General features: G+C 43.4%; 1 protein-coding gene across 1 annotated transcript in view; it reads right to left on the bottom strand.

Annotated features, from left to right (window-relative positions):
• Nucleotides 1-16,683, bottom strand: part of FBXL18 (F-box and leucine rich repeat protein 18) — a 426,048-nt gene that overhangs the window by 233,240 nt on the left and 176,125 nt on the right. Inside the window, exon 2 of the mRNA XM_040440570.1 lies at nucleotides 11,441-11,635. Within this exon, the coding sequence (XP_040296504.1) occupies nucleotides 11,441-11,635 (195 nt within the window). The remainder of the gene's footprint in view (nucleotides 1-11,440; nucleotides 11,636-16,683) is intronic.

Genomic DNA, 16,683 nt, shown 5'->3' with positions numbered 1-16,683 from the left:
TACCTGTGTGTGGTACTTCCGGAAACATTCCCCAAAGCATAGGGCAGGGTGGTCAGGGCAGTCAGGACAGAAATAGCGGGTGTCACGCCTTATTCCACTCCTTTGAGGTACCAGCAACGACACTGGGGAAATGTCGCTCGTGTAGACGGCTCACTACACTGGTGGATGGGGCCACGGAACCTCCTGGATACAGGAGATTCTCGACGATCTCTTCCTGAAATTTGAGGAAGGATCCTGTTCTCCCAGCCTTACTGTAGAGAACAAAACTATTATTTACAGTTAATTGAATTAAATATACAGACACCTTCTTATACCAGCGTCTGGTCCTGCGGGAAAGTAGATAAGGAGCCAACATCTGGTCATTGAAGTCCACCCCTCCCATGAGCAAATTATAGTCGTGGACACAGAGGGACTTTTCAATGACACTGGTTGCTCGTTCAATTTGGATTGTTGTGTCTGCGTGAATGGAGGAGAGCATGTAAACATCACACTTGTCTCTCCATTTCACCGCGAGCAGTTCTTGGTTACACAAGGCAGCCCTCTCCCCCCTTGCAAGACGGGTGGTAACGAGCCGTTGGGGGAAGCCCCGGCAACTAGGTCGCGCGGTGCCACAGCAGCCAATCTGTTCTAGGAACAAATGCCTGAAGAGGGGCACACTTGTGTAGAAATTGTCCACATAAAGATGGTACCCCTTGCCAAATAAGGGTAACACCAAGTCCCAGACTGTCTTCCCACTGCTCCCCAGGTAGTCAGGGCAACCGACCGGCTCCAGAGTCTTATCTTTACCCTCATAGATCCGAAATTTGTGGGTATAGCCTGTGGCCCTTTCACAGAGCTTATACAATTTGACCCCATACCGGGCGCGCTTGCTTGGGATGTATTGTTTGAAGCCAAGGCGCCTGGTAAAATGTATAAGGGACTCGTCTACACAGATGTTTTGCTGAGGGGTATACAAATCTGCAAATTTGGTGTTGAAGTAGTCTATGAGGGGCCGAATTTTGTGGAGCCGGTCAAAAGCTGGGTGGCCTCTGGGACGAGAGGTGCTGTTGTCGCTAAAGTGCAGGAAATGCAGGATGGTCTCAAATCGTGTCCTGGACATGGCAGCAGAGAACATGGGCATGTGATGAATTGGGTTCGTGGACCAATATGACCGCAATTCATGCTTTTTGGTTAAGCCCATGTTGAGGAGAAGGCCCAGAAAATTTTTAAATTTGGAAACTTTGACGGGTTTCCACCGGAAAGACTGGGCATAAAAGCTTCCCGGGTTGGCGGCTATAAATTCAGTGGCATATCGGTTTGTTTCTGCCACAACTAAGTCCAAGAGCTCGGCAGTCAAGAACAGCTCAAAAAAAAACAGTGCCGAACCGATCTGAGCTGTCTCAACCCGAAATCCAGACTGGGCGGTGAAAGGGGGAACTACAGGTGCGGCTGAAGTTGGGGGCTACCAATCAGGGTTTGCCAGCACCTCAGGGACTCTAGGGGCTCTACGGGCCTGTCTGTGCGGTTGCTGCGACGGGGGAACTAATGCACGTGCCACCGTACCAGCTTCAACTTCCCTTCTGGTGCTCGCCACTTCACCATGTTGTACGGCAGTGCTGGTACTAGGTCCAGGATGGGCTGCGCTGCTGGTGTATGCCTCACCGCGTAATCAGACAGCGCCAGCCCCACTCTGCTGCCCTTGAAGCAGATCCTGCGCAACCTGTGGTCTAGCAACACGGGGCTGTGTACACCTGGTGGTATCAGGGACCTCAACCTCCTCGTCCGAACTTTGGGTCAGACTGCCACTGCTTTCTACAGGTTCATATTCTGACCCCCTGGATTCGTCAGATGAGGGTTCCCATTCCTCATCCGACTGGGTCAGAATCCTGTAGGCCTCTTCAGAAGAATACCCCTTGTTTGCCATTTGGTCAACTAAATTTAGGGGGTATTCCCTGAGACTACCCAAGGAAAAAAGCAAGCCTGTCTTACAAATGGGAGGCTAGCGAAGTACCAAAGGCCGCTGCGATTGATAAAAAATATCAAAACTAATTTTTTTTATCGCCGCAGCGCTTGTAAAATGATTGTGCAGTGATCAAAAAAATAATAATTTTTTGGCACTGCGGCGGGGCGGGCGTGGGTGAACGCACGTGTGGGCGACCGATCAGGCAAACACTGCGTTTTGGGTGGAGGGCGAACTAAGGTGACACTAATACTATTATAGATCTGACTGTGATCAGTTCTGATCACTTACAGATACTATAACAGTACAAATGCTGATTAGCGATACGCTAATCAGCGAATCAGTGACTGAGATGCGGTGGGCTGGGCGCTAAGTCTGCGTTCAGTCTGCCCCACCGCAGTGACAGAATTTTATTTTTTCTGATCACTACAAAAACACCGTAAAATCACTGCGGCGCTATAAAAAGATCACTTTTGAGGGGCATGGAAGGTTCAGAAGATTTTAATTTTTTTTGTCACAAGTTAGCGGAAAGTGATTTTTTGTTTTTTTGTTTTTTTTATTACAAAGTCTCATATTCCACTTACTTGTGACAATTAAATAAAATCTCACATGAACTCACCATACCCCTCACGGAATCCAAAAGCGTAAAAATTTTTAGACATTTATATTCCAGACTTCTTCTCACGCTTTAGGGCCCCTAAAATGCCAGGGCAGTATAAATACCCCACAAGTGACCCCATTTTGGAAAGAAGACACCCCAAGGTATTCGCTGAGGGGCATATTGAGTCCATGAAAGATTGAACTTTTTGTCACAAGTAAGTGGAAAGAGAGACTTTGTGAGAAAAAACTAAAAAAAATCAATTTCCTCTAACTTGTGCCAAAAAAAAAAAATATTCTATGAACTCACCATGCACCTCACAGAATACCTTGGGGTGTCTTCTTTCCAAAATGGGGTCACATGTGGGGTATTTATACTGCCCTGGAATTTTAGGGGCCCTAAAGCGTGAGAAGAAGTCTGGAATCCAAATGTCTAAAAATGCCCTCCTAAAAGGAATTTGGGCCCCTTTGCGCACCTAGGCTGCAAAAAAGTGTCACACATGTGGTATCGCCGTACTCAGGAGAAGTAGGGCAATGCGTTTTGGGGTGTCTTTTTACATATACCCATGCTGGGTGAGTGAAATATCTCTCTAAAATGACAACTTTGTATAACAAAATGGGAAAAGTTGACTTTTACAGAGATAATTCTCTCACCCAGCATGGGTAAATGTAAAAAGACACCCCAAAACACATAGCCCTACTTCTCCTGAGTACGGCGATACCACATGTGTGACACTTTTTTGCAGCCTAGTTGGGCAAAGGGGCCCACATTCTAAAGAGCACCTTTAGGATTTCACAGGACATTTTTTACACATTTGAATTTCAAACTACTTCTCACGCATTAGGGCCCCTAAAATGCCAGGGCAGTATAACTACCGAACAAGTGACCCCATTTTGGAAAGAAGACACCCCAAGGTATTTCGTGATGGGCATAGTGAGTTCATGGAAGTTTTTCTTTTTTGTCACAAGTTAGTGGAATATGAGACTTTGTAAGGAAAAAATAAAAATAAAAAAATCATCATTTTCCGCTAACTTGTGCCAAAAAATAATCATTCTAGGAACTCACCATGCCCCTCACAGAATACCTTGGGGTGTCTTCTTTCCAAAATGGGGTCACTTGTGGTGTATTTATACTGCCCTGGCATTTTAGGGGCCCTAATACATGAGAAGTAGTTTGAAATGCAAATGTGTCAAAAATGCCCTGTGAAATCCTAAAGGTGCTCTTTAGAATTTGGGCCCCTTTGCCCAACTAGGCTGCAAAAAAGTGTCACACATGTGGTATCGCCGTACTCAGGAGAAGTAGGGCTATGTGTTTTGGGGTGTCTTTTTACATATACCCATGCTGGGTGAGAGAAATATCTCTGTCAAATGACAACTTTGTATAAAAAAATTGGAAAAGTTGTCTTTTAGAGAGATATTTCTCTCACCCAGCATGGGTATATGTAAAAAGACACCCCAAAACACATTGCCCAACTTCTACTGAGTACGGAGATACCACACGTGTGACACTTTTTTGCAGCCTAGGTGGGCAAAGGGGCCCAAATTCTAAAGAGCACCTTTAGGATTTCACAGGCCATTTTTTACACATTTGAATTTCAAAACTACTTCTCACGCATTAGGGCCCCTAAAATGCCATGGCAGTATAACTACCCCACAAGTGACCCCATTTTGGAAAGAAGACACCCCAAAGTATTTCGTGATGGGCATAGTGAGTTCATGGAAGTTTTTATTTTTTGTCACAAGTTAGTAGAATATGAGACTTTGTAAGAAAAAGAAAGAAAAAAAATCATAATTTTCCACTAACTTGTGACAAAAAATAAAAAGTTCTATGAACTCACTATGCCCATCAGCGAATACCTTAGGGTGTCTACTTTCCGAAATGGGGTCATTTCTGGGGTTTTTCTACTGTCTGGGCATTGCAGAACCTCAGGAAACATGACAAGGGCTCAGAAAGTCAGAGCTGCTTCAAAATGCGGAAATTCACATTTTTGTACCATAGTTTGTAAACGCTATAACTTTTGCCCAAACCAATAAATATACACTTATTGCATTTTTTTTAATCAAAGACATGTAGAACAATAAATTTAGAGAAAGATTTATATAAAATATATATATATATATATAAAAAAAAATATTACAACTGAAAGTGAAAAATTTCATTTTTTGCTAAAATTTAGGTAAATTTCGATTAATAACAAAAAAAAGTTAAAATGTCAGCAGCAATGAAATACCACCAAATGAAAGATTTATTAGTGAGAAGAAAAGGAGGTAAAATTAATTTGGGTGGTAAGTTGCATGACCGAGCAATAAACCGTGAAAGTAGTGTAGTGCAGAATTGTAAAAAGTGGTCTGGTCATTAAGGGTGTTTAAGCTAGGGGGGCTGAGGTGGTTAACCGCCTCCTGAATGCCGAACGCAGGGACGCGTCCTGGAGGCGGTCGATTCATTCCTCCTGGACGCATATACGCGTCCTCTCGCGAGATTTCCTGTGAACGCGCGCACACAGGCGCGCGCGTTCACAGGATCGGAAGGTAAGCGAGTGGATCTCCAGCCTGCAAGCGGCGATCGTTCGCTGGCAGGCTGGAGATGCGATTTTTTTAACCCCTAACAGGTATGTTATATGCTGTTTTGATAACAGCGTCTAATATACCTGCTACCTGGTCCTCTGGTGGTCCCATTTGCTTGGATCGACCACCAGAGGACACAGGCAGCTCAGTAATAAGTAGCACCAAACACCACTACACTACACCCCCTCCCCCGTCACTTATTAACCCCTGATCACCCCATATAGACTCCCTGATCACCCCCCTGTCATTGATCACCCCCTTGTAAGGCTCCGTTCAGACGTCCGTATGTTTTTTACGGATCCACTGATACATGGATCGGATCCGCAAAACACATACAGACGTCTGACTAGAGCCTTACAGGGGGGTGATCACCCCATATAGACTCCCTGATCAACCCCATGTCATTGATCACCCCCCTGTCATTGATCATCCCCCTGTCATTGATCACCCCCTGTAAGGCTCCATTCAGACGTCCGTATGTTTTTTTACAGATCCACGGATACATGGATCGGATCCACAAAACACATACGGACATCTGAATGGAGCCTTACAGGGGGGTGATCAATGACAGGGGGGTTATCACCCCATATAGACTCCCTGATCACCCCCCTGTTATTGATCACCCCCCTGTCATTGATCACCCCCCTGTAAGGCTCCATTCAAAAGTTCGTATGTTTTTTACAGATCCACGGATAAATGGATCGGATCCGCAAAACACATACGGACGTCTGAATGGAGCCTTACAGGGGGGTGATCAATGACAGGGGGGTGATCACCCCCCTGTAAGGCTCCATTCAGACGTCCGTATGTTTTTTACGGATCCACGGATACATGGATCGGATCCGCAAAACACGTACGGACATCTGAATGGAGCCTTACAGGGGGGTGATCAATGACAGGGGGGTGATCACCCCATATAGACTCCCTGATCACCCCCCTGTCATTGATCACCCCCCTGTCATTGATCACCCCCCTGTAAGGCTCCATTCAGACGTCACATGTGGTATTGCCGTACTCAGGAGAAGTTGGGCAATGTGTTTTGGGGTGTCATTTTACATATACCCATGCTGGGCGAGATAAATATCTTGGTCAAATGCCAACTTTGTATAAAAAATGGGAAAAGTTGTCTTTTGTAAAAGATATTTCTCTCACCCAGCATGGGTATATGTAAAATGACACCCCAAAACACATTGCCCAACTTCTCCTGAGTACGGCAATACCAGATGTGTGACACTTTTTTGCAGCCTAGGTGGGCAAAGGGGCCCACATTCCAAAGAGCACCTTTCGGATTTCACCGGCCATTTTTTACAGATTTTGATTTCAAACCACTTCTCAAGCATTCGGGCCCCTAAAATGCCTACCCCACAAGTGACCCCATTTTGGAAAGAAGACACCCCAAGGTATTTCGTGATGGGCATAGTGAATTCATGGAAGTTTTTATTTTTTGTCACAAGTTAGTGGAGACTTTGTAAGAAAAAAATAAAATAAAAAAAAATCATCATTTTCCGCTAACTTGTGACAAAAAAATAAAAAGTTCTATGAACTCACTATGCCCATCAGCGAATACCTTAGGGTGTCTACTTTCTGAAATGGGGTCATTTGTGGGGTGTTTGTACTGTCTGGGCATTGTAGAACCTCAGGAAACATAACAGGTGCTCAGAAAGTCAGAGCTGCTTCAAAAAGCGGAAATTCACATTTTTGTACCATAGTTTGTAAATGCTATAACTTTTACCCAAACCATTTTTTTTTTTTACCCAAACATTTTTTTTTTTATCAAAGACATGTAGAACAATAAATTTAGAGAAAAATTTATATATGGATGTTGTTTTTTTTGCAAAATTTTACAACTGAAAGTGAAAAATGTCATTTTTTTGCAAAAAAAATTGTTAAATTTCGATTAATAACAAAAAAAGTAAAAATGTCAGCAGCAATGAAATACCACCAAATGAAAGCTCTATTAGTGAGAAGAAAAGGAGGTAAAATTCATTTGGGTGGTAAGTTGCATGACCGAGCAATAAATGGTGAAAGTAGTGTAGTGCAGAAGTGTAAAAAGTGGTCTGGTCATTAAGAGTGTTTAAGCTAGGGGAGCTGAGGTGGTTAAATGGATTCTGTCATCTGGATTTTGCCTATAGAGCTGCGGACATGTGCTGCTAGATCGCTGCTAGCACATCCGCAATATATATTCCCCATAGCTCTGAGAGCTTTTATTTAGGAAAAAAAAATATTTTATATATATGTAAATGAGGCAAGTAAGGAGCACAAGGGGCTGTTACTAACGTTTCTGGAGACCAGCCACGCCCACTGTGAAGGAGCCAAGCACCGCCCCGCATCCTCAGAATCTCCTCCTTGCTCCCCGAGGTCACCAAGTTAGAGCGCAGTTATTTCGCACATGCGCGAGTATGCGGCATGTCAGTACCGGCATAGTGTTCCTTCCCTGTGCTGGATGCAGTAAACGAACTGCGCATGCGCTAGCTGCGATATTACGGCGCTCTAACTTTGTGACGTCCGGGAGCAAGGAGGAGATTCGGAGGATGCGGGCAGTGCTGGGCTCCTTCACAGTGGGCATGACTGGGCTCCAGAAACATTAGTAACAGCCCCTTGGGCTCCTTACTTGCCTCATTTACATACAGTACAGACCAAAAGTTTGTACACACCTTCTCATTCAAAGAGTTTTCTTTATTTCAGGACTATGAAAATTGTAGATTCACACTGAAGGCATCAAAACTATGAATTAACACATGTGGAATTATATACATAACAAACAAGTTTTTTATTCTATTTACTGAACATGATTAAGGGAGCTGTTCTTAACATCATTTAGAAAGTATTGAGAAAATTGCTTTACTACAGCCATATGGTCCATAGACACAATGGTCAGGAGTGGACATCATTGACTTCTATGGGGAGTTTTTTAGGCATGCTCTGTGATCTGTGCAGAGATCATTGTACAAGAAAAGAATAGATAAGCTTAGAGTATGATCAAAAATTCTTTAAAAATATGTTAAACATAAAAATTTGATTTAAACAATAGGTAATTTTCTGAGGACACATTTCCTTTAATAGTAATTTCCAGGGCGGCCCACACTGGTGACAAGGAGAGGGGGTTAAGGAGGGATGAGGGGAAAAAAACTCATGTTCTCCGTTGACCTGTTGAACTGCCTAGCTTTCCACAGGGTGGTCATGCAGTCAGCTTATGGGAAAAAGTGAGTGGAATCCATAAATAAGAAAATACGTATTTGCTGCATACGTCACTTCCGGAACTTCAATGCCTCAACTTGAAGTATGTCAGCCGCCAACGTTCCCGGATTATCCTCCATGGCAATACATCCATCATAGCAGCCATGGATTTGCTTTAAGTGGTCTTAGGAGCCCCTGAACACTCACACCTCCTAGGGTTTAAACCAGCAGATAACAGCAGACCCTCCAGGGACTCCCCGGATTGTCAAGATAAATGGTAAGAGAACTTTGAAAGAAACTGTAGGTCTCCTACTCCAGGGACAGGAAACCACTAAGGCAGGAAGAGAAGCTCCACAGTTTTATATTCTATATTTTCTGTCCCTGGGAGGTGGCTCCCCTCCCTCTCTCTCTCTCTCTCTCTCTCTCTCTCTCTATAGTGCTGCTGTGGGAGAAGGGGGAAAAGGATGGTTTTGTTAATATACAGTACAGACCAAAAGTTTGGACACACCTTCTCATTCAAAGAGTTTTCTTTATTTTCATGACTATGAAAATTGTAGATTCACACTGAAGGCATCAAAACTATGAATTAACACATGTGGAATTATATACATAACAAACAAGTGTGAAACAACTGAAAATATGTAATATTCTAGGTTCTTCAAAGTAGCCACCTTTTGCTTTGATTACTGCTTTACACACTCTTGGCATTCTCTTGATGAGCTTCAAGAGGTAGTCCCCTGAAATGGTTTTCACTTCACAGGTGTGCCCTGTCAGGCTTAATAAGTGGGATTTCTAGCCTTATAAATGGGGTTGGGACCATCAGTTGCGTTGAGGAGAAGTCAGGTGGATACACAGCTGATAGTCCTACTGAATAGACTGTTAGAATTTGTATTATGGCAAGAAAAAAGCAGCTAAGTAAAGAAAAACAAGTGGCCATCATTACTTTAAGAAATGAAGGTCAGTCAGTCAGCCGAAAAATTGGGAAAACTTTGAAAGTAAGGGCTATTTGACCATGAAGGAGAGTGGTGGGGTGATGCGCCAGATGACCCGGCCTCCACAGTCATTGGACCTGAACCCAATCTAGATGGTTTGGGGTGAGCTGGACCACAGAGTGAAGGCAAAAGGGCCAACAAGTGCTAAGCATCTCTGGGAACTCCTTCAAGACTGTTGGAAGACCATTTCAGGTGACTACCTCTAGAAGCTCATCAAGAGAATGCCAAGAGTGTGCAAAGCAGTAATCAAAGCAAAATGTGGCTACTTTGAAGAACCTAGAATATGACATTTTCAGTTGTTTCACACTTGTTTGTTATGTATATAATTCCACATGTGTTAATTCATAGTTTTGATGCCTTCATAGTCATGAAAATAAAGAAAACTCTTTGAATGAGAAGGTGTGTCCAAACTTTTGGTCTGTACTGTATATTCCCGTCCCCTGCGTCACTGTTATTGTACAGACTGAGATCTCTTCCATTCGGGTCTTGACCGGATGTTTGCACTTCTTTTCTTGTTTGGCTGCATTTACTACTAAGCAGTCGAACAGGAAAAGAAGCACGAACACCTTGTCAGAGAGCTTGCAGCCCATGCGAATACAGCATTGGTTTGGGATGGCAGCATTGGTGGCGCAGTGGACGGATATTAATGAAGCCATCTTTCTTTCTTAGATCCAATAAATGCTTGTATTTTCATAATACCAAGAGAACCCCTTTAAAAATGGCACCCCCTCAGCTACTTACAAAGTATGAAAACATAAGAAAAATGTGTTATCGCTGTAGTTATACTGATCTGCAAAATAAAGTTAACCACATAGGGAATGCCGTGAAAAACAAAACCCATAAACAATAGCAGAATTCTTTTTTTTCCCAATTCCACCCAATTTACCAGCTCTGATTTGGCTATGTGAACAGAAAAATAAAAAAGTTATGGCTCCTGGAAGGCAGAAAATAAAAAAGCAGAAAAAATTGTTCTACAAAAATTTGAAAGTTTTTTGTGAAGGAGACATGATTAAATAATTTTACGTAACATTGTGGTGCTGAACACGAAAAGGACATTGAAAATGCGAGATTGGTTCTTGTTTGGAAGTTGCAGAGGGAAAAAAGTAAATAAATGCTTCCATCAGGGTCCAGCATTTTGCGGATCTGCAAATTGCAGCTGCGGACAAGAAAAGGAGATGTTCTTTTTTGTGGCGGAGCCGCGGACCAGAAACACGGATGCGGACAGCACACTATGTTGTCCTCATCTTTTCCGTCCCCATTGAAAATGAATGGGTCCGCACCCGTTCTGCATAATAGCGGAACTGATCTGGACCCAAAGTGCGGACGTCTGAATGGAGCCTCAGCTTGTAGATTAACTTCAAATGTTATAATTAGGGGTGAGCGAATCGACTTTGGATGAAACATCTGAAGGCGATTCGCATAAATCTTCGTTTTAGTATTAGAATGTATTGTCTCCGATGAGCCGAAGTTATTGCTTCGGTTAATAACTTAATAAATTTATTTGCACTGTAAAATAACGTTTCCCGAACTCGGGTTTTGTTCCAAGTGATATCTTGGAACCGAACAGAGTTCGGGGGATAGTTTTTTACAGTACAAATTAATTTATAAAGTTATTATCCGAAGTCTCGCGAGACTTCGCTAAGAAATAACTTTGTCTCATCGGAGCCGATACATTTTAATACTTTACGGAGCTCCTGCTCCGTACAGTATTGGAACGAAGATTTATGCGAATCAACTTCGGATGTTTCATCCGAAGTCGAAGTCAATTCGCTCATCCCTAGTTATAATGTCCCTGAAACTGCATATCCTCTATTTCTTTTCAGATGTTTTGCTCATTAACTGCGGTGCACTCAGTGATGACATGAAGAACATTTTCATCAGGATATCACAGTGGTGTCTCCTTTTAAACCATGGATTTTGACTTACCATCAAAATAATTCACAATATTACAATTGTTAACAGCAATTCCACCTTTTTAGGCCAATTTCACATGTTGCTGCAAATTTATTATGTTCAGAAAAGCAAGGACATACAATACAAATTCCCCACTTCTGCTCTCCCTATTGCTATCAAAGACACTCAGCGACACTCTAGTCATGTGCGAATGGCCATCATGAAAAAGGCCTTGCTCTTTCGATACATGATTTAGCAAAATCGAAGAAAAACTTACTTGATACTGTTTATGGAGAACTACACTGTTGGTAAGGCTCTTGTCAAGACATAAAGCGGCAAATTTATGACATGAATTCTTCACATTTAATATCAGATCTGTGCTTGGTACGTGGCTTAGAATTTGTAGAAGTATCTCATCTGACAGATCAGTTGGGTTAATGCAATAACTTTCCATTTTCTTATGACTCTCAGTCTAGGAAAATAAAATATCAATACAAATTACATTGGTTAGTTGTTTGGGGTTTATTAGTGTGTTACTAATGGGACACAGGTTAGAAACATTGGGATAATGGCTTCGATGCTGGGAAACCCTTTTAATACCACTTTCACAGTGTCAGTATTTTTCATCAGTATTTATAAGCCAAAACCAGAAGTGGAACCAAGACACAGAAGAGGCACATACCATTCATTATACCTTTTGTCTATAGATTCCACAACCGGTTTTGGCTTACAAACAGTGATGAGAAATACTGACTGTGTGAAACTGGTATAAAGGTGTTTTCTTCATCACGCCCTCTTAGAACCTGTTCACATGGCATCTTTTGATAATGGAATTTGGTGCAGATTACCCACTAAAAAGCCTGCAATGGCTGTGTGGAATTTGCCACATATGGTTTTCAATGGAAGGCCTACAGTTATTTATGCTTCTGAGGTTCATAGCCACAAGTGCCCCAGAATGGAAAAGTCCTTTCTTGCATTGATTGCAGCCATAAATCATGTCCTCCCATTGAAAATAATGGGAGACAAATTACACACAGTCGCCAGCAACTGTTTGACGTGGAATCCGCACTAAATTCTGCTTTTAAAAAAAGCCATGTGAACAGCCACTTCTTCATCAAGAATAAAAGTGCTTTTAAATTACATGAAATATAAGTCATCCCCTCACTCTTTATGTCACCCACAGAACTAAGCACCAATGCATAAAAGCATTGCAGTGGTGTCTATTTCCATATGATTTCTCCCTCCCAGTCTGGGATGTTTAGGTGTATAAAGCATAAAAAGTGTGTCACCACTGCAGTTAATTTTTCAAGTACATGTCACTCAAAAGCTATCCTATTACATATATGTTTTCTGGGATTTTATTTTAAAAGAGGGTCAAAGTACAATATAAGTGACATGGAGCTATTGGGGGTTGCCAAAAACAGAACCGGGCTTCAACATTCCCAGCTGCAAGGATATTGCCTTCCAAACTTCAGAATATCAGCTTGTAGCCACAAAACAATAGCACATTCTTAATTAAAGAACCTCTGTCAGAATGATCAACCCTATTAAACCAGGCATACTGATTAAAATTATACCTTTTTTTTTGTCTGTATGTTAAACAGCTGCAGAACATCTGCATTTTTATTAATATGCAAATGAGCACTTAACATATTTAAAAGAGTGGTTTTATAACTTAGAAAGCGAATGCATATTACTGGTGTCTGTATAATTACATATTGTGTCAGTGAATAAACCAGTGATATGTATTAGCTTTCTAAGTATAGTAAAACATCTATTCTCAACACGGTAAAGCTATAGTAGGTAGTGTATATGATCTGCTCATGCTAGGACACACCTCTGCCCTCAGCATGCTGATGTCTAGCCCTGTCAATCAAGGGAAGGGAGGGGGCAGAGCACAGGGGCATTACAAAAGCAGTGTTCTATTTATTCAGCCCTGCCCCCTGGTTCTTCAATGTGCTAATATGCATATGAATAATATGAATGCTCATTAGCGATCATCTGGCAGTGTAATACTGCTGCAGATTACTTGATGAACGAGAAAATGCTTGTTCATCGGGTAATTGAAATCTTTTAACATGTAAAAAAAATTGTAGTTTGCCACCAGCAGATTGAGCCATGTAACAGGGGCTCTGCTGCCAGCAAGCGATCAGCGATTGCTAATGCATCGCTTGTCCCTATACTGTCTCATTGTTTACCAGCAGCAGAGCGCCTACTACACGGCATGTAATAACAGCCGTCTCCTCCTCTAGCGAGCAGGCGATTGACGGGAGGGAACACTTCCCTCCCCATAATCATTTGCTCTATCTGCCCGTGTAATAGGGCCTTAACAGGCAGTATAATAGGGTTGGTCATGTTGACAGAGACTCTTTAAGACTATTTGTAAAGTTGACTTATTTGTCATTTTATAAAAGTTGCAGCACTCATAGTTTTCCAGAGAGTCTTCGCTTTATTCAAGCATAGAGGAGTAGAGCACAGAAGCGACACGTGTTTCGGCTCGAATGAGAGCCTTTTTCAAGCATAGTCAGTCTCTACAGAACACAAATTTAAATAGTGCGCCAGCCTTGGCGTCAAAGCGTGTTGACGTCACATCACCATGACAACCGAGGTATACAAAACATTGATTGCAGCAATTACAGACATTGTTACTTTTACAAATCAATCGCAGCAATACCAGGTATATCTGTAATTGCTGCAATCAATGTTTTGTATACCTCGGTTGTCATGGTGATGTGACGTCAACACGCTTTGACGCCAAGGCTGGCGCACTATTTAAATTTGTGTTCTGTATAGACTGACTATGCTTGAAAAAGGCTCGCATTCGAGCCGAAACACGTGTCGCTTCTGTGCTCTACTCCTCCATGCTTGAATAAAGCGAAGTTGCTTTCAACAAAATCCGAGTGCCGGTCTTTTCTTACTAACCCCTGTATGAACAGGTGTTTCATAAAAGACAGAAACACTTGTCAAAAGGATTTAAAAGCACACGGCTGTGAAAAAGAAAAATTAATACCGGACCACAATTTTTCACTTTCACAAGGGGTAAGAGGAGTAAATGGACCCCAGTATGTGTTAGCCATGTTCTCCCCATTATGGCAACACCCCATATGTGCTTGTAGCCTGCTGTATAGGTGCACAGCAGGACTCTAGAGGAAAACTGCAAAATATGGATTTTGCAGGCCTGAACTGGCAGACATGGATTTTAGGCGCCATGTCGCATGTAAAAAAAATCCTGAGGTCCCCAGAAATTGAAAACCCCAAGAAGTGATGCCCTTTTGGAAAGTGCACCCCTATACGAACATTTTAAGGGGTGGAAAGGTCACCTTTGAACAAACCAGTGTTTCAGGGAAATGAATATGTAGTGGTTGGTGAAAAGTGGATATGTAAGCTATGCAGACTAAATCAGAGATATAAGGCTGCCCTGAAAAATCCTGCCTGTGCATGCTGGATTCTTTCATAATATACCACTCATCCATGGAGTATTAAATTATTTTCATTTTTTTATGGACCCTGTAGTTTTACTACAGGGTCCATAAAATTTGTTATTAATTTAATACTCCATGGATGAGTGGTAGATTATAAAAGAATCCTGCATGCACAGGCATGGGCGTCCGCAGGGGGGGGGCAAGGGGGGGCAAGTGCCCCCCCCTGGCGCCGCGACTATTAAGTAAGAATTATGAATAATAAAGTTACTAATTAGCTGCGGGGCACGGGCGGCCGCCGGCCAGCTAACAACAGCTGAGAGGCTCAGCACACGTCACTGACTGAAAGAGTGAGCCGAGAGCCGCTCTGAGCTCCGCTGCCTGGCCTGCCTGTCTCTAGTCTCAGACAGTACTGTGGCTGCTGGAGCGTGCTCGCAGCTGCCAGCACACAGGCACGTGACGTGATGTTGCCAGGGCAGCCAGGCAGTGAGATCCGCCCCCAGAGTAGAGCCTGCCTGTCACTGACAAGTTCGGTAACGGCTCCAACAAGTTCCAAGTGAACTAGTGACAGTCTCCTATTTATTCTTTTCCAAGTTACTGTACAGTCCAACAGTCACAGAACTTCAGAAGTAGTAAGTTAATGATATACAGCCTTTATATTGTAGTTGTACAAAGAAAAAAAGATAAATCATAAGTACAACATCATAACAACAAGTGGATGGTGGATGATGGCAGTGTCAGCAGCACATCTCCCCCCCCCCCCCCCCAATCATGGATCCCATGTCTGCCACTGGTGTGGCCCATGAGATGGAGTGGGAGAAATGTGCCTGGGGGGGGGGGGGGGAGAGATGTGCTGCTGACACTGGCCCGTGAGATGGAGTGGGAGAAATGTGCCTGGGGGGAGAGATGTGCTGCTGACACTGGCCCATGAGATGGAGTGGGAGAAATGTGCCTGGGGGGGGGGAGAGATGTGCTGCTGACACTGGCCCATGAGATGGAGTGGGAGAAATGTGCCGGGGGGGGGGGGGATGTGCTGCTGACACTGGCCCATGGAGGGGCCCGAGCCTGAGGGGGAGAAATGTGCCATGGAGGGGGGGTGGGGGGGTTTGTGGAGGGTCACGGGTGGGAAGTGTGCTGCCATGATGGAGGGGGGAGAAATAATGTAACGTAACATGGAGGGGGAGAAATGTGACATTAAGGCCGGGGCCCGGGGGGGCATCATTGGGGGCACTTTTTACTGGCACATTATTAGGTTGCACTATGGGGTCACTTCTTACTGGCACATTATTAGGTTGCACTATGGGGTCACTTCTTACTGGCACATTATTGGGGGGCACTATGGGGGCACTTCTTGCCAACACATTATTGGTGGGCACTATAGGGGCATCTACTGAGGGCGAAGCTACAAAGAAGTGGTATGTTATATGGAGGGCTCTGTACAGTAATATTTTATACTGGGACACATTATGGTGGGTACTATGGGGAAGGGGGAGAGGAATACTATGGGTTCATCTACGGGGGGCACTAAGAAGGGGTATTTTATGCTTGCAAATTATGGGGGACACTGAGGGGCATCTACTGGGGCACTATATATGGGGCATTTTATACTGGTACATTATGGGGGCACTAGGAGGAAGGGGGAGAGGAGCACTATGCAGCATTTACTGGGGGCACTATATAGGGGTATTTTATACTGGTACATTATGGGGGCACTATATAGGGGTATTTTATACTGGGACATTATGGGGGCACTATGGGGACATTAGCTCAACTGGGGGCATTACAAGGGGGTATTTTTGCACTGTCTAATATAAGGAGAATTATTTCTACTAGGGGGGGGGGCATTATGGTGGGCTTTATTACTCCCCCATGGTATGACCCCCTAGTAGCAGCACCAGCCTCTCCCTGCTCTGCTATCCCTCTGCCCCTTCTCCAAATCCTTATTATGAAATCTTTCTCATTAGGATAAAACCCATCAGCTCTGCCGAGCCCCCGGCCAAAGTGTGGAAGTGGCGTCCGAGATCCCCAAGGGCCAAGCCAAGTAACTGTAAGTTTTCATGTAAAATATATTTATGTTATACACATACAGCATACACTGTGC

This window comes from Bufo bufo, chromosome 7 (genome assembly GCF_905171765.1).
Source record: "Bufo bufo chromosome 7, aBufBuf1.1, whole genome shotgun sequence".
NCBI classification, from domain to species: Eukaryota; Metazoa; Chordata; class Amphibia; order Anura; family Bufonidae; genus Bufo; species Bufo bufo.
Note: the sequence above shows the minus strand (reverse complement) of the source record. Positions and strands in the feature narration are given on the sequence as shown.